The following is a 23,125-nucleotide window of genomic DNA, read 5'->3' on the forward strand; positions in this document are numbered from 1 at the left end:
AATTCATTTTCCTTTTTTGAAAATGTTGCAAGATAGAAAAACTAGATGATCTTAGAGGTCCTTTCCTAACTTTAAATCCCTGATCCTATCATCTGAGAAGACTGTTAAAGAAGGAGAGGGAAGGGTAGTTTGGAGAGTGGGGGTATATTGAGGCATGAGGGGCATAGTAGTCATGTATACCACACCTTTGACAAGTCGATATTACCAAACAAGTCTAACTTTGTCACTCCCTTATTCAAGAAGTTTCAATGACTGCATTATTTCTTTATTGACTTTAGGATAGAATTCAAACTCTTCCACTTGGCATTTAAAGCCATTTATAATCTAGCAACATTTTATCATTCCAGTCTGATTTTATTCTACTCCCTCTCACATATGATATTTCAGTTAATCTGATCTAATCTCCCATTGCTGTGCCTTTGCACAAGTGCCCTCCAGGCCTTCCCTCATCATCTCTACCTCTTAGAATCCCCAAATCCTCAAAGTCTATTTCTTATCTGAGGCTTTTCCTAATCCCCCCTAGTTATTACTTCCAATGAACTATTACACAAAATAATCCATAATCACCAAACAAGGAAACATTTATTAAACCTTTGCTATGGTTCTTGTTTTTCAGTTATGTCCAACTCTTCATGATCTTATATGGGATTTTCTTGGCAGAGATACTGGAGTGGCTTGCCATTTCCTTCTCTAGCTCATTTTACCAATGAAGAAACTCAGTTAAACAGAATTAAGTGAATTGCCTAGGCTCACACAACTAATAAGCTTATGAGACAGATTTGAGCTCAGGAAGAGAAGTCTTCTGACTTTAGGCTTGACAGTCTATCTACTGCATCACCGCCCTGCTTTTGTTCTAGCATGTTACTAACCATTATGCCAGGAAATAGAAATAACAATATAAGTCTCTGCCCTCAAGAAATTTATACTCTAATGGGAAAGGTTTTCTTTCTTTCTTTCTTTTTCTTTCTTTCTTTCTTTCTTTCTTTCTTTCTTTCTTTCTTTCTTTCTTTCTTTCTTTCTTTCTTTCTTTCTTTCTTTCTTTCTTTCTTTCTTTCTTTCTTTCTTTCTTCTTCTCTCTCTCTCTCTCTCTCTCTCTCTCTCTCTCTCTCTCTCTCTCTCTCTCTCTCTCTCTCTCTCTCTCTCTCTCTCTCTCTCTCTCTCTCTCTCTCTCTCTCTCTCTCTCTCTCCCCCTCTCTCCCTCTCTCCCTCTCTCCCTCTCTTTCTTTCTTTTGGATTGACTTTTCTGTGTCCATGTAATTTCCCAATTCCCTCTTCCTCCCCAGCCCCAGAAAAATGTGAGCTCCTTGAGGGCAGAAATTGTTTTTGCTTCTGTATCTCCAGTAATTAGCAACAGTGTCTAGCATATAGTAACTATTTAATAAATGCTTGAGTTTTATTTTGCTGAAATAACCAAAACCAAAGAGATGTTAAGCTTGAGGTCACACAGCTAATTTGTAGCAAGCCCAGAACTATAACTTAGGTGTCCTGACACTTCATCTATATCATGCCTTCCTCCCTGTCTTTCCATTGCTATACCCTTGGTAGGGCTGCCAGTTTTGAGTGGATAGTTCCAGATGCAAACTCCAAAAATCTCTTCTGCAGTGTCCCTGGTCCTGGTCCTTGTCATAGCTCTGAGGTCCCATCTGTGAGGTCAGGAAAGTGCTAGAAAGACATGGAAGATGAGCCTCCTGGGTAGCTTACCTGGCATTCTGGATACATGCTTTCCCAGGGATAAAATGTCCCTGGGCTGTCTTGTCTAGGACTTCCTTATATCAGACATAATCCAGCTGTCATTCTCCAAGCTTCCCTATCTCATCCTGCTGAATTTCATTGCCTTTCTGGAAAATCTCTGGGGATTTGGCCTCATTTCCAGCCAGACTGAAAAAAAAATTTCTGAGCCATCACCCTGGGATCCCTGGGATTTGCTTTCCACATCCAGTTTACCTCGGTGAATATTTCACTGCTGAAATTTGATTTGACTCAATTCAACTTGTCACTTTTCTTAAGAGTACCTACTGTGAGCCTAGTCCTGTGGTATAATCAGGAGAAATACAAAGTTTAACTAAGATATGGGTCCTGATTTCCTGGAGTTTATATTCTAGTCGGTTGATAAGGCAAACACAATATAACTATTATATAAAATGATATATGACAGTCAACCAAGTACTAACTACTGTATCAGGAACTGGGGATACAAAGATATAAGTGATAGTCCCTACCCGCGGGGAACTCAAACTCGTAACAGAGGAGACAACACAGATACATCAAGGCATAGCCAAGACATGTAAGGCAGATACAAAATAATTGCATAATAGAGGAGAAAAGTGCTCTTTGAGATCTGAGGAATCTGGGAAAGTGTCACCGAAGAGGTGGAACTTGTGTTGAACCTTAAAGAATGGGATAGGAATTCAACTCACAAAGCTTAGGAAGAACATTCAAGACAACGGAAATAGTATGCATAAGAGTGACGAAAGGTAGAGTGCAAAATGTTTCATTGTACAATGTAATTCAAATATAGCATATGTGGAAGAGAGCAACGTGAAATAAAGTTAGAACATTAATGGAGATCACCATTGCTTTCTTAGAAAGTAGCCAGGCTGATCAGCTCTTGTTTTCACAAGAATAATTAAGCTCTAGCAGATCTTGGTTCTGCTGGTGAGTCTTGTTGTTGGAGGTGGATCCTACCATTATAGAATGCTTTCTGTGTACAGTGATCAGATGACTAACCAGATGGCTTTTTTTTTGCATAATTCATTTCATTCATTGCAGAGTAAGCATATACTAAGCAATTAAGCCATCATCTAAATCTACATGAGGATCCAGATGGCTTTTTGTTCTTTACCTTATTCCTGGATATTCTTTACCATCTATGAATGGGCCAAACCAAGTCCCAGAGAGGGAAATGAATATGCCTTAGGCCACCCAGCAATATGGTGCATGATTCAAATCTGGCTCTCTATATTCTTTTTCTTATACCAGATACTATTGTCTTCTTTCACTTTGAAATGAGCTTTTAGCTTTTCTGGCAAAAATTGTCTTTGAAGACTTGTTAGACAAAAGATAAAAGAACTCAGGTGAGGTTCTAGATCCCTTCTTTCTTCTTTCTCTCTCCTCTGTCCCTGACTCTTTGAAACTCTTAGGTAGGTTCCTCTTGAAGAAGGGCAGAAAGAACAAGAATTTTAATTGTAATACATCTATATGGATTGCTTTGTAAATGATTTTTTAAATAATACAATTCCATTGAAGGCCTCCTATTTCCCTCTCTAAATGCATTTTTTCCTTTTCCAGCTTCTGGGGTTATGATGACCACATAGGACTTGACAAGCTTCCTGGAGGAGGCTGCCTAAGTCATTGGGTTCAGCATTCTGCTGCCCTCTGCTTCCCATTGGAAAATGAAGAAAATTCCAGTTTTCCCACTCTTCTTAGCATTAGGAATGGATAAATCATAAAAGTTCAGCCTCCTGAATGTCTAGGAATCAGAGATGGCTCTGCTGTGCTCACGTACCTAAGAACTAAGTTAGAAGCAGAGTGACCACATATTCTTAGGAGTAACCAGTGGGGGTGCTTTCAACTAGTGGAGCTATTATTGATTCATAATTCTAAGGCTTTCATTTTTTATAAGGTAAAGTAGCTTAGATTATGTGTGGCAGGCAGTTGGCACAATGGATAGAAACTTGGGCCAGGAGTCAGGAAGACTTCAGTTTAAATTCAGCCTCAGATACTTCCTGGCTCTGTGACCCCTGGTCAAGTCCCTTAATCCTGTTTGCCTCAGTTTCTTCATCTATAAAATGGGCTACAGAAGGAAATGGCAAACTACTCTAGTATCTCTGCCAAGAAAACCCCAAATTAGGTCATAAAGAATTGGACAGGATTGAAAAATGACTGAACACAAAAACTTTGGATAAAGTCAGTTGGATTCCAATCTTGTTTCTATCACTTACTATGCATGTGACTTTGGGCAAATCATTTAATTTAGATCTCACATTTCTCTTCTGTGAAGTGAGGGGGTTGGACTAGATAGATGACTCCAAGGTTCCTTCCAACTATGATCATATATATTTATATTAACTCTACTTGGCATTGCCATTGATGAGCCTATAGATGCCTTCAGCAGATTTGAACTTGGAGAGGTGGATTCCTAAACTTCTTCCACTCTCCAGTCATTATATGTGTGTGTAAATGAACACATATGGTCCTAGTTTGTTCCCAGAGTAGGGACTTTAAAGGCAATTTAGTTTAATTGTTTTATTTCCAAATGGGACCTAAGAGAGTTTGTGTTTTTCTCAAGGACATATATCTATCTAATCATCACCAAAGCTAACATTTGACCACAGATCCTCTCCAAATCTAATATATTCTGTATTATACACATACAGTCTTTTAAATCATGGAGACCAGTTGAAAAAATAGGACTTCATCCATTATTCTTTCATGGTTTCCATAAGCAATTACTTAGATATATAGTCTGTCTCTCTGTCTTTGTCTCTCTGTGTGTGTGTCTCTTTCTCTCTTTCTCTCTCACTCTCTCACTCTCTCTCTCTCTCTCTCTCTTCTCTCTCTCTCTCTCTCTCTCTCTCTCTCTCTCTCTCTCTTCTCTCTCTCTCTCTTTCTCTGTCTCTCTCTCTGTCTCTCTCTCCCTCTCTCTCTCTCTCCTCTCTCTCTCTCTCTTTCTCTGTCTCTCTCTCTGTCTCTCTCTCTCTCTCCTCTCTCTCTCTCTCTTTCTCTGTCTCTCTCTCTGTCTCTCTCTCTCTTCTCTCTCTCTCTCTCTCGTTCGCTCTCTCTCTCTCTCTCTCTCTCTCTCTCTCTCTCTCTCTCTCTCTCACACACACACACACACACACACACACACACACATACATTCACATATTCCTAGTATACTCAGCTAGGAAAGGAGAAGGAATCTGGACTCATTTGATCCTAATGTCTGTCTAGGAACATCAGAAAGTGGACATCTTTTTTTTTTTTTTTTTTTTTTGCTGAGTCCCAAATTGATTTTCTGCTGGGATACAATTCAAATCTTGTGGTTTTAATAACTATAACCATATTTTATCTTTGTGCAACAACTCAAAGGTTTCAACAGAGGCTTTGTCTGATGGGATCTAGCCAGTTTCGTGGGTCCCTCATGTCTGTCTTTCTGGAAATAGAGGACTGATGAAAGGGTGGATGAGAATGAGAGCAAGAAGTTGTGATAGTCAGGGTGACTTAAGGAAATTCTATTTTCCCCTTTAATCCCAAACACAGTGGGTCAGATTAAGACTGAGAACAATCTATATAAAAATATAATTTAAATTTAATAAATAGATTTATATAATATAAATCTTAGTATAAATGACCTTTCTAAGGTTACATAGCAAAGTCTAACAAAAGACTTTGGACTCACAACATAGGATTTTTACTTTGTTGTACAGGTGACTGAGTCAGTTTTGTGTGTCCTCAGAGAGTCTCTGCTCTCTTCTCTCTCAGGCCTTCTAAACCTGGAGAAGCTGCTCAGACAATTCCTTATCTCCAAGGACACGCTCTCCGTCAGGATGCTGGATGACAGCCGGGATCCTACTCCACTCCTCAAGGAAATCCGGGATGACAAGACAGCCACCATTATCATCCATGCTAATGCCTCCATGTCCCACACCATCCTCCTGAAGGTAGGGAGCTGGAACTGTGAAATAAGGAGAGAGGGTTCAAGAAAGGGGTCTTTTTTTCACCAGCATTTTCTCTCATTGCTGCCTACAGGTGATATTTCTCCTAGAGTCATCCCACTGCATAGATTGAATCCCCTTCATCTTATTGTCTCCCTTCTTCCACACTTTTATTCTGAGTGCTAGTTAGATAATAATAATGATTTTTCATTTATTTAACATAGTATATAGTTTGTAAGATGTTTTCTAGCTAGAAAGTGAAAAGTATTATTATAGTCAAATGGGACTTATGAAACTGAGGCTGATATGTCCCAAATAATAAAGCTAGAATTTGAACTCATATTTCCTAACTAAAAATAAAAAGTATTAAGGAAGGTGGAAGCATATCTCCTGGCTTAAAGGACCATTGCATTAAAAATTTAGAATTGGAGGGGAGCTTCCTTCTCCAGACGAGGAAAATGAAGTCCAAGGAGATTAAAATGATTTGTCCATCATCACATAAGCAGCAAGTGAAAAAGCTTGGGTTTGAATCCAGATCGTTCCATTCCAAATCTAGCTATAGTTATGCCAGTTACAGCCTGGACATAGAAATTAGCAAACCCAAGTGAGTGCTATCCAGAACTGTCAAATGTGTGTGAAGGGACAGTTAAGACTTTTTTGACTTTTTAGAAGAAGTACAAATCTTTACTTGGACTTGTAAGGTTTTGTTTTGTTTTGTTTTGTTTGTGTGTGTGTGTGTGTGTGTGTGTGTGTGTGTGTGTGTGTGTGTGTGTGTGTGTGTTGGGAGAGTGAAAAGCAAGACATAGTTGGTTAGAGAAAATGAAAAGGAGGAATAAAGGTCTGTTTGATGGTTTATAAGCAGAAGGAAGTAAATCATTTGTGGGAGATATTGGAGCAGGTTTCCAGAGTCACTCAGAATTAGAAGAGACCTTGGAGACCCTCTGGTCTAATTCCTGCCTGTTCAGGAAAAAAGACTTTTCCTCTCCATCACCTTACAGCCATGGCCAGAACTGGAGTCCATTCTGGGCATGTTTATGTTTTCAGTCATATCTGACGCTTCATGACCCTATTTGAGTTTTCTTGGCAAAGATACTAGAGTGCAGCTAATTTTACATAAGAGGAAACTGAGGCAAATAGGATTAAGTGACTTATCCAGGATTATACAGATAGTAAGTATCTGAGACCAGATTTGAACTCAGGAAGAGGAATATTCTTGGCTTCAGTTCTAGTGCTCTATTCACTATGGTGTTTATCTGCCCAGCCCTGGCCATAATACAACACAAAAAGACACAAGTTAGATTTTTGGGACACCCTGTAGAAAAGTCTCCAAGTTTGTTATTCCTAAACTGAGGACATAGTAGATATTGGAGCAGTTCCAAACAGCATTTCTCTCTGTGTCTGGGGAGTCATAGGATCATAGATTGGTTATGTAGTAGTGTCTGACTCTGCATGACCCCATTTGGTTTCTTTTTTCTTGGCAGAAATACTGGTGTAATTTGCCATTTTCATTTGCAATCATTTTACAGATGAGGAAATCAAAGCAAAGAGGGTTAAGTGACTTGTCCAGGGTCACTCAGCTAATACTGTGTCTGAGGTTGGATTTTAACTCAGAAAGATGAGTCTTCCTGATTCTAAGCCCAATGCACTACCTTCTGCACCATCTGCCTGCTCACAGATCATAGATCTGAAGTCCATCTAGCACAAAGGGAGGGGTTAGCACCCAAAGGTGGGACAGTGTCCAATGGAGAATGGAATGTATTTGCTTGAGAAGTTGACCTGAGAATTGAAAAGAGATCTGAGGTCAAGGCAGACAGTTCTCTTTCAAGTCTTCCTATTACCAAGCCTTTCCAGGGTTTCCTGGTCCATCCTAATGCCACTTTAATTTTACATTTAAGTGCATCTTACTATCTTTTGCCTGGAGACTTGATTCCTATTTACCTCTTGATGAGAATGAGAAGCCAGCCAGACACTAAGATTATTGTCTCCCCTTCCTATTCTCCCCTCACCCACATTTTTTTGTCTTGGAGTTAATAAGAGATTTGAATGAGTTTTCTTACCGAGGGCTATCCCTTCAGCCCGTTGCTATAGTAATTTTCTACTGCTCCAAAGCATTGCTTTCCCAAATGCGTCCACATATGCGTGTTCACACACACACACACACACACACACACACACACACACACACACACACACACACCCTCCCTAAGTGTGGGTTTTTCTTTTGCCTCTTCTTCTCTCATCCCCAGGGCCATGACCAGTAAAAACATCAAGGCTAAAGGAGATCCACAAGTGGAACCTAACTGGAGGGAGACCCTGTACGCAATGGGGCAAAGGTTACAGCTGAATCTGAGGCCTAGAATCCATTCCTGTCTCAGCTGCTAACGTTTAGTCCTTTCATTCTGGCATTCTCTGGAGGGTGGTCTCCCTACCAGTCCTAGTAGAATTTTAACTCGGTGATTATTAAGAATCTGGCTCTTTCTCCTGAGAAGGAAGCCTATGTGGCTCTATAACCTGCTTCATCCTTGAACAGTCATAATTATTACATCTAGACTGATCCAATCCAATAGACATGTATTAAACACCTGTTGCATACAAGGTACTGAACTTGGTGTAAGAAACATCAGGGTTCAAATGCCATTTACGGCACTTATTAGCCATATGACCCTGAGAAAAGCATTTAACTTCTCTGTCGCTCAGTTCTTTCAATCTCTAAAATAAAGGAAAAGCAACGTCTTAAAAAGGCTTACATTCTATTTCTAAGATGCTTCTTTAACCTAGAAACTTGTAAACATTAAGTATACTCTCTTAGGGTAAGTTGTACATTTTTTTTGGGGGGGAAGAGGTTGATAGAGCATATTTCGATACAAATTTCATCTGTAAATAGTCTCTTAATATTGTTCCTCCTCCTGTCAAAAAAAAAAAGGCTTACATTCATTTTTGTAATCATTAAATTGTTTAAGTCATGTCTAATAACTTGTGATCCCATTTGGGGTTATATTGGCAAAGATCCTGGAGTGATTTGCTATTTCCTTCCCCAGCTTATTTTACAGATGAGGAACTGAAGCAAACTGTGTGTCCAAAGTCACACAGCTAATAAGTGTCTAAGGCTGGATTTGAACTTGGGAAGATAAGTTTCCCTGAGTCTAGATCTGGCTCTCTATTTATTGCACCACATAACTGCATTCTATTGGGGGAATACAACATGTAGAGAAACTCAATCTGTTGTCTTTGTTAGGAAACTAAATTGGGGTTGAGCAGGGAGATGGTAAAGTCCTTCCAGGCTACTGGTAGGATGTCCTTCAGAAGGGTTGAGTGCCTTATAAAGGTTTCCATTAGAAATAAGCATGTGGGACTCTCATCACAGCAAGACTTCAGGACTTTCCTTCCTCTTCCCTTTCTATAGGGCTTCAATTGCTGTTAGCCAGACTCTAGCAACAACATTGTATCAAGGTCCTTGGAGGGGAGCAGTGTAGAACTCATTGACCCAAAGCTCTTCAACTGGAATATAGAGAGGAGTGAGACCTTAGAGATAACTGAGTCATTTTACAGATGAAAAGAATGAAAGCCCAGAAAGATGGATAGCCTCGAAACAAGGTCACACAGGTAGCAAGTAGCCTGATCTGGAATTCAAACTGAGGTCCTTTGATTTTGAATCCTTAATTCTTTCTAGTATATAATGGAACAAGGACAGATCTGACTTAGGCCAGGCCATCTGGGGAGAGTGAGGCTGTTGAGCCCTGGGCTCCGTAATGCCCATACCCCTGTGGTTGTTTGGGGCTTGGTAGCACAATTGCTACATCCTGAATCAAAAGGATTTGCCAAGTAATCCCTTACTTTATTGAGCAGTTATTTCAGCTACCAAGTTCTTGTTTATTCAGAATTCTAATCTTTAAAAACTCAGGATTTTGTGTCTTTTGTCTTTAGAATGGTAGCTTTCACAAAATGAATTTTAATCATTTGAGCTATACTCTCCCTTCACTAGGGAACGTCCTCTTGGGTTAGTGGCTGGCAACATTCCCTCTTTCCCATACCTTGTCAAAAGCTTTATCAAAGAGAGGTCACAAAGACCCAAGTCAAAGAATCAGGAGTTTTAGAACTGTTTTGACTTTTAAAAGCCCTCTAGTCCAATATCGTCTTTTTTTTTTTTTTTTTTTTTTTGGTGAAAACTTTATGAATGAGGAAACTGAGGTCCATAGAGAGGAAGTAGCTTATGTAAAGTCCCAGCAAATTAATGGTAGAACTGTCACTAGAACATGTGTCTTGAGTCCTGACTCTCTTTCTATTATTTAATTTATTTCTTGTGCTTCTATCTCAAACACACACACACACACACACACACACACACACACACACACACACACACACACACACACACAAAACCAAACCTTTGTCTTTTTCCCTCCCTATGACTTTTCCTGGTAGAAAAACATACTTTCTGTAAGCCTACATCGTAAGAACACTAGCTTCAGTGGTCTCTCAGTGGCCTTGGGGTGACAGACACATAGTAAGAGCCTTCCATGCAGTCAGGGAGAGGCATGGGCACCAGGGAGAAAGGGACTCGTTATTTATCTAATCTACTTGTCTGTTTCTATAGCACCTGTCAGCCTCATACCCAAGTATGTTGACAAGAAAGGTTGATCAGGGACAAAAAAAGATCAGAAAAGAGAGAAGAGAGAAAAAGAGTGCTCTAGAGGGCTGTGTTCTCCTCTCCATCCCCTTGACCATAGGCAAGGGCTGGAACAGAGTCAAGATTTTCCACTCTTCAAAGTACTGAAGAGGGTAGACCACTTAGAGAGAGTAAGTGATAAGGATTCAGACATTGCAAGTGTAGTCACTTTCTAGTGGGTTTTTCTCTCTCTAAATCTCGATTTCTTTTTCTCTTTTTTTCCCAGGCAGCTGAATTGGGGATGGTTTCAGCCTATTACACATACATCTTCACTAATCTGGTAAGACATTTTCATACTTCATCCCTTCTTCATTGAGTACTATTAATTAGTGTTGGTGGGCTATGACTGACTATGGTTCAGGAACTAGGCAGGGGAAGTAAAAGTAGGGGAAAGAACTCAAACCACTGGGTTCTAATATTTTGGAAAATGTAGGTCTGTTGAGATCATTAAATCCAGTGATTCCTTAAAAAGTAGTTGGAAGGATTCAGGTTAGACTATAGGAAGGACTTCCTGACCAAATTACTGGAATGGGATAACATTGATGGAATACTATTTAGTTTGGGGGATGCAATAAAAAGACAAAAACAGTCCCTGATATTGAGGGGCTACCAGTCTAATGGTTTATTGAATTAAATTTATCTCAACAGCTTCATTTTACAGATAAAAAACCTGAGACCCCGAATGGTTAATCACAAAGGTGACATAAGAAAATAATTAGAAAGTCTTAACTAAGTCAGGGAGTAGCATTAGAATCCATTGTCAATGTTCTACTCTGAATCAAATGGTTTCCTAATTCTACAGCCTATTAGAAGAATATTTCATGTTTAAATTGCCACAAAGGGTCTAGTTTAGACTCTAGGAAGGACTTCCTAGTAGGCTTCTTTCCTGGAAGTAGGGGAAAAGGAGAATTTCTCTATTACTTTGTATGATCTAGAGGTAGCGATGAACTGTATGATCTTTGCTTCTCTGTAGTCCCAAGTGTTTATGTACACATACAGATCATAAGCAAGGCAGCTGTGAAATTACATGGAGCATCCTAGGATCTTAAAGGTAGAAGGAACATTAGGGGTCATTTAATCCAACCTTCTGCCTGATGCAGGCAACCCTTCTGCAGTAATCCCCATAGTCTATGTTCATACACTTCCACTGCCAGGTAATTTGGTAGATTATTGTGAACAGAGGATTTCTTTTTGTTCCTCATTGCCCCACCTGTTTATTAATAGCAAATAGTGGGGACAAAAAGCTCTCCTGATTTTCTGGGGAGAACAGCCTCTTTAAGTTAGTGCATTAGCATGTAAACAAAGAGAGAAGAATTAGCTTGTTCCCACAGCCACACATACATGTTCACTTAAAATAAGGCAGGATCCAGGGAGCACCTGGGCAAGTTGGCAAGAGAGTAAAAAGAGAGATTAAAGTACAATTTCATTCCACCTCCAGTGCATATGAGAAACAGAGGAGAAGAAGAGTTTCAAAGAAAATAGGCATGCCAGGGACAGCCCCACACAGTGCTGGCCCATCAAGGGTACTATCAATATTCAACATCCCCCTCTGTGGAGGCGGAGTCTCAAGGGTGATAGCACAGATGGGAACTTAGCCTCAACAGTTGTGTTATAAGACATTGCATTTAGGATCACAATGATGTGTATTTTATTATCGGAGGTTTTTTCCATAAGAATGCCCTTTTTAAATTCCAATTTTTACTCATCTAACTAAGATGGATCAGATCCAATACAGCTTGGAGGTAGGGGAAGGGATGAGATGACCTCTGGTATTGCCTTTCTGATTGACAGAATCAATAGGAATAAGATATTTTGAAGTCTGTGTGCAGGGAGAAATGGGCAAAAAATAGTAGCACAAATGATACTGTTCAGGTAGCAAAGGAAAGCAAAAAAAATAGAACAGTTACAAGACCCAGGCAAGCAAGTGAAGGTTCTGGAGTCCACATGAGCGTTCCACTTGCTGAGACTCGTCTCAGATGAGACAGACATCTATTAGGAATAATAAAACGATTTCTGATCTCACAGAGGAGGTTGCGCCAGCCTGCTCACCGAGGGCCTTGTCCAGCCAGTAGGAGCTTATAAATATTTATTTCCACCAGCATTAGTGTGCTGGAGAGGATAGGAAGTGGAGGCAGATGTGATTTCTGGCTAGTTGGAATGGGAGCCAGAGGAAGTCACTCAGGGATAGAGAAGGGCCACAGAGAGAAGTGAGCAGTCCTTAGATAGGATTGTTAGTGTGCAGAATGGGTGAGGGGACTGTCAGTAAGGGGAAATAGGGGAAAATCATCCATTTAAGGTGTGCCAGACTGTTTCACATCCTGAGCCACCTTGTTCTCAGTGCAAACAGCATCTGTCTCTAGTTGCAGTGATTGCTCTCAATGTCCCAATTTTAGGCTATCCTCCCAGAAGAGATGCATCTTCCCAGGAACTCCTCCTGTCTCTGGGTCACCATTCTCCTTTCATGAAAAATTATAAACCCACAATGCCTTCTTTTTCTTAGAATCTATTCCCTTTATTAATCTACCATGTATCTTTACTTAGCTTTGTCTGTCACGTGTCCCCAGAGAAACCTTGACCAACAAAAGGCCAGGCATAGACTCTACTAGCTTTTTGTGTGTTTACCACAGTACCTAGCCCAGTCCTCTTCACACAGTGGACATTTAATCAACACTTGTCACTTGATCAACAACCTGAAAGATTTTTTCTTCACCAGAAACCTGAATATACACACAAATGTGTGTGTGTGTGTGTGTGTGTGTGTGTGTGTGTGTGTGTGTGTGTGTGTGTGTGTAAAGGAAGGAAGGGATGGAGGGAAGTACGGAGAGAGGAAGGAAAGAAAGAAGGAAGGAAGGAATAGATGGAAGGAAGGAAGGAATGCATAGATTGAGGGAGGATGGAAGGAAGAAAGGGAGGAAGGAAAGAAGGGAGGCTTCCAACTGACCAGTTCCAGGCCAGATTTGCTCTGTATATATACACATGCACACATCTGATTTGATAAAGCTATCTCTGTATGTCTCTGTCTTTCTATCTATCTATATCTATATTTATCTATGTCTATCTATCTGAATGAGAGAAACAGGGGCAAAGAATTATTAACATATAGGAAATAAACACATATAGGTATGTGGAGGGAGACAGAGACATAGAGAAAGAAGGAGAGAGGGAGAGGGACAGTGAGAGGAAAGGGAGGGAAGGAGGGAGGGAGAAAAGGAGAATAAGAGAGGGAAAGAAGGAGAGAGGGGAAACAAGAAGAGGAGAGAGGGAAAGAATGAGAGAGGGAGAGAGGAAGGGGAGAAAGGGAGAGGAAGAAAAAAAGGAAAAGAAGGGAAGGATGGAAGGAAGGAGGGAGAGAGGGAAGGAGGGAAAGAGAGAGAGAGAGAGAGAGAGAGAGAGAGAGAGAGGGAGGGAGGGAGAGGGAGAGAGGGAGAGGGAGAGAGAGAGAGAGAGAGAGAGAGAGAGAGAGAGAGAGAGAGAGAGAGAGAGAGAGAGAGAGAGAGAGAGAGGAGGGAGGGAGAGGGAGAGAGGGAGAGGGAGAGGGAGAGAGGGAGAGGGAGGGAGGGAGAGGAAGAAAAGAAGGAAAAGAAGGGAAGGATGGAAGGAAGGAGGGAGGGAGGGAAGGAGGGAAAGAGAGAGAGAGAGAGAAAGAGATATTTAATCAGTGTAAGGAGTTCTTGGTGAGTTCTTCCTTATTCCAAGGTTAGCCCTCTATCCATTCTGCCAATTCTACCACTTGAAGGTTTCAAATTCCTTCTGTAAAGAACAAGAAGACAGGACTAGATGATCTATAAAGTCCCACAATATGTTTGTATGTATTTGTATGCTGTATATCAGCATAATACAACTGAAGGACTGGAGTGGATCTCAGAGATCTTTGAGTCCAATTTCTACACAAAGCATGAATATACCATACCACACTAGTTCCCAATGGACACTTGTAAGTGCTTGTGCAGAACTAATTCATTGTGGAGAGTGGGCTCATTTTCCTCGTAACTACCACTGTGAATTGCTATCCAACTGCTACCAACAGGAAGTTAGGCACAGGATCCTTAGAAGTAACAGTACTCTTCCCCATACCACTAGTTGTACTTCCAACCCTTCCTTTATATCATAGAGTCAAACAACTCTACTGAGAAGGATCTAGCCATCCTTACTAACTGTCAGCCGACTGCTACCCAAAGAGCAGGCAAGCCAGCCTATCTGAAGCATCTAGGTACCCTGAAGGAGAGACAAAAGACAGCATGTGCCAGACATGTCACCTCACCACTCTCACTTTGACCCCCGTCTCCCCTCACACCCTGATACGGATGGTCCAGGAACCTAAACTCAAGAGCCTTGGGCATAATAACATTTCCAGCCAGGTGTCTTCAGCCTTCATCCTCGGAAGCAACAGTGTATAGATGCAACCTGACATATGCTTCCTCGATGACAAAGCCTAGGTTACTAATAAGCCAGAAAAAAAAAAAAGTTCTTGCCACCAAAGTCCTTGGTACTGATAAGTGGTTCAGTATTAAAAATGACATAATTTTGTGATTGCAAATTATGTAAAGAAAAGGCATTGCCATATTCTTTGCCTCTGCACCCTAAGAGCCCATAGGATTTTTCCATTTATCTTGCTGCTGAAACCTGCTATTTGGGTTGGCTTCCATATTATGTGAGCTCCACAAAAGCAAGGGACTGTCTTTGAAGTTTGTACCTTCAGCATGTAGCATAGTGCAATGTACATAGTAAGTGTTCAATAAGTGCTTCATTCATTCATTCACTGGCCCCAGAGGCAGTTCATTCCACTTGTGAACAGCTCTAATTGTTAGGAAGTTTTTTCTTACCTTGAGCTAAAACCTACCTTTCTATTCACTTCTACCCTTTGGTCTCATTCTGCCCTCAGGGTCCCTACAGAACCAGTCTAATCTCTCTTCCACATGACAGTGCTTAAACTATTCAAAGGCATGTATCAAGTTACCTCTTGAGTCTTCTTTTCTCCAGGCTAAACATCCCCAGATCCTTGATCTTCATATGGCATGCTTTCTTGTCTCCTCATCACCTTGGATGCCCTCCTCTGCACTTGTTCTAGCTTGTCAGAGCCTTTGTAAAATGGAGAGTCCATAACTAGATACAATATTCCACAATTCCTTAAATGTGGACCCACCAGGGTACAATGCAATTATAGCATCCTCTCTCCCTACTTCAGCTAATATAGCCTAAGTTGGAGCAAATCGTATCTATGATCACAGATTATAGGCTTAGAGCTGGAAAGGTTTCAAAGGCCATTAAATTCAACTCTCTTAAACTGAGGCAAAGAGAAGTAAACTATCTTGCCCATGATCACCCAGCTATTACTTAAGTCTCTGAGGCAGGATTTGAGCTCAAACCTTCCAAATTGCAGGTTCAGTGCTTTAAGGTGCTTCTTACAAAAGTATAGTTGGGCTCCTAGCCTAATTCTAATATTTTTGGAATGCCATTTTTGTAAGAGGCACTATGCTAAGCTCTGCAGGCGATACAAAGATGAGTATTGAATTGCCACTCCCCTCCCTAAGATACTTACTACCTAAAAATGAGAGGAGAATAAGATAAAAACTAAAATATGTACTAAACTGTAAGCAGGAAACTAAGGATAAAATAACTTTAGACAATATAAGGATCTCAGTGCATTAAAAAAAAAACTCTTATTAGTGTGTTTAGTAAACTTTGTCCTTTGCCCAAATCTTGTGATCATATGAGGTCATATATCTGGGTGGGCAGCAGCCTATTCTGACATCATGTTATTAGGAGAGTACCTTTTTATTCCTCCATTTCCTTCTTGGGTTGGGGGAGATATTTCTTGCACTTGGATTATTATGAATTTATTCAGCATTTATCTGCCCCTACACATTGCTTATACTGTTCCCTATACTTAATATGTCCTCTTCTTCATCTTTGTCTGCTGAATTTCTACCCATCCTTTAAAGTCACCTCATGGGATTATAAAGTCTTAGAATATTATATTTGAAAGAGAATTAAAAGATTAATCCAGATGTTCTTAACCTAGGACCCATGGACTCCTAAGGAATTCACAGGCCACAAAAGGATGTCAGATCTCCTAGGGGCCCATAGATAGATTTCCAGGAGCTCTAATTTCCTATAAGGACTTAGTTAAAGGAGAAAAATTAGTTTTCATTTTCACTCACCTCTCGCTGAAAGTTAGAATTTCCTTCAATTATTTAAAAACATCATTCTGAGAAGGGGTCCTTAAGCTTCACCAGATGTCAAAAGGATCCACAACTTAAAAAAAGGTTAAAAACCCTTCGATTCATTCAATTCATTCCCCTATTTTTCAAAGGAGGAAACTGAAACATAGAGAGATCACAAATTGCTAATAAGTGAAAGAACCAAGGTCCAAACCAAGATCTTCTGATTCTAAGTGCTTGATTCTTTCCAGTATGCTGCTGACACTCATTCAACAAAGCTTTTGATTCACTGGAATCATCAGCTCAATGAACTTCACATTGAGTTTTGTTCTCACCTCTCTAATGAATGAGAGGCAATGTAATATGGTGAATAGAGGGCTGGGATTGGAGTCAGGAAGATCTGGTTCAAGTACTCCTTCTGGCTCATACTAACTAGCAAACACATTGATGAACTTCTAAGTTTCTGAGGCAACTCTCTAAGGCCAGGTTTCCAGTAATTTACCTATCTGGATAAGTACTCTCCAAATGGAGAGCTCCCCTTTTTGATGATAAAACAAATTCAGATCCCATGTCCATGTATTATTGTATATACTAGTTATTTGCTTTATATTTCCCATTCTCCTGATATATTGTGATCAGAGACTAGCTATAGACTAAATTCTCTCCCTTCCTCATTAACTAGAACACTTCCCTGTATATAGTGATGAATGAACAAATGAATAATAATAATTAAAAAAAATTTGTCAAGTACTTAGTGTGCAAAGTATTATGCTAAACACTGGAGATTCAAATATAAGAAAGATAGTCCTTACACTTAAAGAAATTATATTCTGATCATGGCAGATGACACATATAAGGGAGTCTGAATATTGTGAGGAAGAAAGATACCAGTATGGGGGCAATAGAGCAGGTGAGAAGGATATAGAGTTTGGGGCAAGAGTAAAGTAATATATGACTGAAGTCCTTCTCAAAATAGTGGGTCCAGGGTGAGAATCACATTGAGGAAAGGAGAGCCCCAGGCTTTAAGTTTCCCAGGTTCTAGTCACATAGTAGGTGTTTAATAAATGCTTATTCATTGATTGATTTCTGGGAACCACAGAAAAGCAGTATTCTTGCAGAAGAATTCATTCACTAAACATTTATTAAGCATCTACTATGTCAGGCAGTGTGCTAAGCACTGGGAATACAAAAAAAAAAACAATCTTTACCCTGTAGGGAGAGACAATATATAAACAAATATATACAAAACAAGTTATTTTATTACATTTATTATATATTTACATATTGTGTATATGTATTACATACATGATAATTTGTAAATAATTAAAAATGGAAAACATTGAAATTAGGAGAGGTTCAGGAAGGGTGCCAGATTTAAATGAGTCAATGAATGTCAAAATCCTGCTATGGAAGAAATGTGCCCACATTTTGGAGTCAGAGTGAGTGGCTCCAGAATCAGGAGTATCAGTAATTTCCACCTGGATAGGACTTTAAGTTCCAATGCACAGTCCTTACAGCAACCCTTTGAGGTAGGCAGTATAAGTAATATCCTTATTTTAAATATGGAGAAACTGAGGGTCAGAGAAATGTAACATATCCAAAGTCACATAAGCATGTGTTACAGCTAAGAGTTTAACTCAGGTTTCTGAGGTTCTTACCGAGGGCTAACTTCTGAATCGAATAGACTAACAAATTCGGTACTAGTTCAGTGTCAGAGAATCAGAAAGATATTACAGCTAAAGAGAACAAGACAGGATAACAGTTTAATGTCTAACACAAAAGGTCAGATGCCTGGGTACCTATAGGAGGGGAAAGAACAGAGTAACAGCAGGAGGAGCATATGTTAAAGTCAAAGACACATGATCAGAGAAGCCATACCCTCCCCCCCTCCCCCCGCCCTCTACTCTAGGGCTTGACAGCAATCCCAATAGACTTGCATTTGAAAATGGCCCATTGGCAGCCTGGTTAGAAAAGGGTAGGGTAGAAGATCAGTGTCACCTCCTGGCAAGTACATATGGGCAACTGGGCAGCTAAGCTAGAATCAAGGGAAATAGAAATAGACAAGAGGTCAGGACCCATGGCAGGTCAGAAGCTAAGATGCCAGACAATAGTCAAAATGACTCATACTATGAAGCAGGTGAGCAGAAGCTCAGAGATGGTCAAGTGTTAGAATTACTAGGTGAGAACTCAGGTTGTCTGGACAATTACAAGGTGAGAACTCAGGTTGACTTGATAGTTCTCTGGCTCAGATTCTAAGAGGAGCAAGCTCATTGGTTGGAGTACTTCTTCCCAGAAGCCCTTGCATTTTCCCACGCCCATTCTCTGGGAGGAGGTTTCTTTTCTGTATAATCTTTTCCTCTATGAGCAGGTTTCTTGGAAGGCTTCTGGAACCTCCAGCCAGCCTCTTCTTCCTGAATCCTGGCTCTGAATCTCCTCCAGCTCTTGTCCTTCCCCAGTCCAGACTGCTTGTCCAGGCCCAATGTTGCCTCTTTTATCCTCCCTTTTTATCCTAGTAATCCTAACAGTCAAGAACTAAAGGACAGGCAAAACCAACACAGATAGGTGTAGCTCCAAGGCACTCATAAACCTCTGGTTCAGGCCCAGGGCTGCTTGCCTATGTATCCCATTGAAGTAGAAAAAAAATGCTAAAAGTATCCATTTCAATTTAATTTGATAGATACTTATTAAGTGCTTGTTGTGCCTTACTAGGTGGTACAATGGACAGAAAACTGGGCTAGGAATCAGAAAGGCTTATCTTTTTTATTGTAACTTTTTATTGACAGAGCATATGCCTAGGTAATTTTTTACATTATCCCTTGCACTCACTTCTGTTCCAACTTTTCCCTTCCCTCCCTCCCCCCCTCCCCTAGATGGCAAGCAGTCTTATACATGTTAAATATGTTATAATATATCCTAGATACAATATATGTGTGTGGAACTGAACAGTTTTCTTTTTGCACAAGAATTGGATTCAGAAGGTAAAAATAAGCTGGGAAGAAAAACAAAAATGCAAGTAGTCCACATTCATTTCCCAATGTTCCTTCTCTGGGTGTAGCTGATTCTGTCCATCACTAATCAGTTGGAACTGAATTAGATATTCTCTTTGTGGAAGATATCCACAGGAAGGCTTATCTTCATGAATTCAAATCTGCCTTTAGATACTTGTCAGCTGTGTGACTCTGGGCAAATCACTTAATTCTGTCTGCCTCAGTTTCCTCATCTGTGAAATGATCAGAAATGAAAGATCATTTTAGTATCTTTTCTGAAAATAGACAAACAAATGGGATCATAAAACAAATACAACTGAAATGACTAAGAAACAATTAAAATTGTGTGCAGAGAGGACAAAAAATAGGTAATGAATTAAGGTTCTGAGAATTTATGATCTAGCAATGGGAAATGACACATAGTATGAGATTAATAAATGCATGCTGACAGAGTGACACATACTACTCAAAACTGTAATAGAAAAAAATGCATGACAAGGTAGTTATATACTTGAAGATCTGGGAAGGCTTTATAGAGAAGGGAAAGTGGAACTGAGCTCAGAAGCCCTGGATTCAAATCTCATCTTTGCTATTGTATTTTATTGACTGCGTACAGAGACCTCTCTTCCTCTTCTGCAAAATGGGTATAATAATGTGTGTATATCACAGAGGGATTTTGAGAAGAGCATTTTGTAAATCATTAAGTGTTCTTTCTCTGAGTTTGTTCAAGGGGTAGCTAGAAAGAGATGTAGCATGGCACACTAAGCAGAGAGCTGGCCTTTGAGTCTGCTTGGGGTTTTTTTGTTTTGTTTTGTTTTTTTGAGAATAGAATATATGCATGGGAATTATATAAAGCAAGGCTAGAGACAAAACTTGGCATGGTAGCTAGAGAACTGGCCTTTGAATATGGAAATTCTGAATTTAAATTCCACTTGTGACACATCTTGTGTGACTCTGGACAAGTAATTTGATAGCTCAGAATTATCTAAGCTAAAAGTTATATCAAATATGCCACTATAAGAGAGTTTCCTAGATCAATGAAATCCCAGGTCTGATATTCAAAGTGATGGAGGGATATGGATAGAAACCCAGAGTGGTACCAAGAAAGTCCTGTCGAATGCTTCTACTTCTGACCTAGATCCCAGGGCCTCCTGTCTCCTCTAGGAACTTGTTTCATCAATCATCCACTTTTCCTCTTGCCCTCTTTACTGGCCTCTTACCCACTGTCTACAAACTTCCTTGTGTTTCCCACATCTTTTTAGCAAAACTCAAACCCAAATAATAATTTTCCTTGCTATCCTTCTAAGTATTATGCTCTCTCTTTTTCCCTTTTGCTGGCCAGTTTCTAAAGAGAAAAACCTTTACATGCTGCCTCCATTTCTTCATCTCTCTGCAATCTGGCTTGTATCCCTTACTCTGTGCTAAAGCTGTTCTCCTTGAGTACATCATAACCTCTAGTTATCAAATATTGTGGCCTTTTCTCACTCCTAACTTTCTTTGACCTTTTTATATCATTTAATACTATTAACCCTCCCCCCTTCAATTTAACAAGAATGCATTTTTAAGCACCTATGCTGGCCATGATATTTGTAGTAGACATGGGATATGTAAGGATTAAAATGGAAAAAAGGCTGTCTTTACTCTTAATATCATGGGGGGATGAAAATGTCAACTGGTAAGTATCTATAAGATAATTTGAATCACTAGTAGTCTCCTATTCTTAAAAGTTAACTTGACAATTCAATAGTAACTGATTAAGCATGTTTCATATTCAAGGTACTGACCTTTTTCATATTTGTGTATTTATGCATGCCTGAAGAGGGAAACGGTTAACAACTGGGGAGGAAAAAAGCTTCTCATAGCAAATGACACCTTATTTGAGCCTTGAAAGAATCTCCAAGGCTTCCAAAAGGTAGACCATGAGGAATGAGTGAGTACATGGGGTTAGAGGTAAAGAATGAGTGCATTTCAAATACAAAGTTAAGGTTGTGAAGATCTGAAAATCAAAGATTGAATATCATCAATAAGTCAGTTAGGGAGTATGCAGAGGAATATTGTGAACTAAATCTGGAAACTAGTGAAGGATTGTAAATATCAGAAGAGTTTGCATTTTGTTCAAAAGGCAATAATGAACCAAAGAAGCTTCTGGAGCATATGAGAGATATGATCAGAACTATGCAATAAGAAAATTATTTGGGCAGTCATGTTGAGAATAGGTTAGTTAAGAGAGATTGAAAGCCAAACAACAAATTAGGATGCTATTTCATCAGTCCAATGAGACATAAGGAGGACTTGAACTAGGTTAGTTATGATGTGAGCACAGAAAGGAAACAAAATATGAGGGATGCTGGGAAGGAGACTGAGAGATTCTGTCTGGATATGAGGAAGAAGAAGTAGCTCCCTTCTCTTCACTTTGCATTCATTGTTCCCCATGGCTTCCATGATCACATTTGTGTGGATAACCTACAAGTCTATACATCTAGCATAGATCTCTATTCTGATCTCCTGTCCCACTTTCCCAGGTTTGATAGACATTTCCATTTGCTTCTGGATACCAAACTCAACATGTCCAAAACTGAACTTATCTTTTTTGTTTTTGTTTTTGTTTTTCCTGAGGCTGGGGTTAAGTGACTTGCTCAGGGTCACACAGCTAGGAAGTGTTAAGTGTCTAAGACCAGATTTGAACTCGGGTCCTCCTGAATTCAAGGCTGGTGCTCTACCCACTGCACCACCTAGCTGCCCCTGAACTTATCTTTTCCCAAAAACTCATCCTTTCTTCTAACTTCCCACATTTCTTTTGTTGTTGCCACAGTCCTCCTAATCTCCCCAGATGGACAGTCTCAATGATCTTTGACTTTCCCATTTTGCACATTTCCCACATCTAAACGTTGTCAAACTCTGCTGATCCTCCCACTTCAATATTTCTTTCATTTAGTCCATTCTACTTACTCATACTACTACCACCCTACTTCAAGTTTCATCATTTCTTACCTGGACTGAAATAGACTTTTATTGTTTATTTATTTATTTATTTTGCTGGGGCATTTAGGGTTAAGTGACTTGCCCAGGGTCACACAGCGAGGAAGTGTTAAGTGTCTGAGATCAGATTTGAACTCAGGTCTTGCTCACTTCATGGCTGGTGTTCTATTACTCAACTAGCTGCCCCTGAAATAGACTTTTTACTTAGACTTTCTGACCTCAGTCTCCTTTTTCCAATCTACTATTCATCCAACTTTCAAAATAATCTTCCGAACATATAGTTCTGAACATATTGTTTCCTAACAGTGTTAAAAACCATCAGTATTTTCTTATTACCAATAGGATAAAATACAAATTATTTACCCTATTATTTAAGACCTTCAATGAACTGACTCTTACCTATACTTTAACATGCTTTGTTTATTCATAGACTCTTATGTTTCTTATTAGTTCAATTTGACAATTCAGTGATGATAATTGATTAAGTATATATCATATACAAGGCACTGACCTTTTTCACATTTGTGTTTTTATGCATGCTTGATGTTCAATCCCTCCATGTCTGTATTTTGAAATCCTTTGAAACTGAGCTAAAGCACTACCTCATCCTTGAAGCCTTTCTTCATCCCCTCCCAAATGAAAGGGATCTTTGCCTTCTCAAATTTTGCATAACACTTTGGACTCTCCTTGGCCCCA

At 39.7% G+C, this 23,125-nt stretch overlaps 1 protein-coding gene across 5 annotated transcripts in view; it reads left to right on the forward strand.

Annotated features, from left to right (window-relative positions):
• GRIK4 (glutamate ionotropic receptor kainate type subunit 4) overlaps positions 1-23,125 on the forward strand; it is a 680,228-nt gene that overhangs the window by 435,540 nt on the left and 221,563 nt on the right. For all 5 annotated transcript variants that reach the window (XR_012488209.1, XM_074302596.1, XM_074302599.1 and 2 more), the window contains 2 exons: positions 5,464-5,642; positions 10,529-10,582. Coding sequence is in view for 4 of the 5 variants with exons in the window: in XM_074302596.1 (XP_074158697.1) it covers positions 5,464-5,642; positions 10,529-10,582 (233 nt within the window). In the remaining variant the exon portion in view is untranslated. The remainder of the gene's footprint in view (positions 1-5,463; positions 5,643-10,528; positions 10,583-23,125) is intronic.

The sequence above is a fragment of the Sminthopsis crassicaudata genome, chromosome 3 (genome assembly GCF_048593235.1).
Source record: "Sminthopsis crassicaudata isolate SCR6 chromosome 3, ASM4859323v1, whole genome shotgun sequence".
Lineage (NCBI taxonomy): Eukaryota > Metazoa > Chordata > Mammalia > Dasyuromorphia > Dasyuridae > Sminthopsis > Sminthopsis crassicaudata.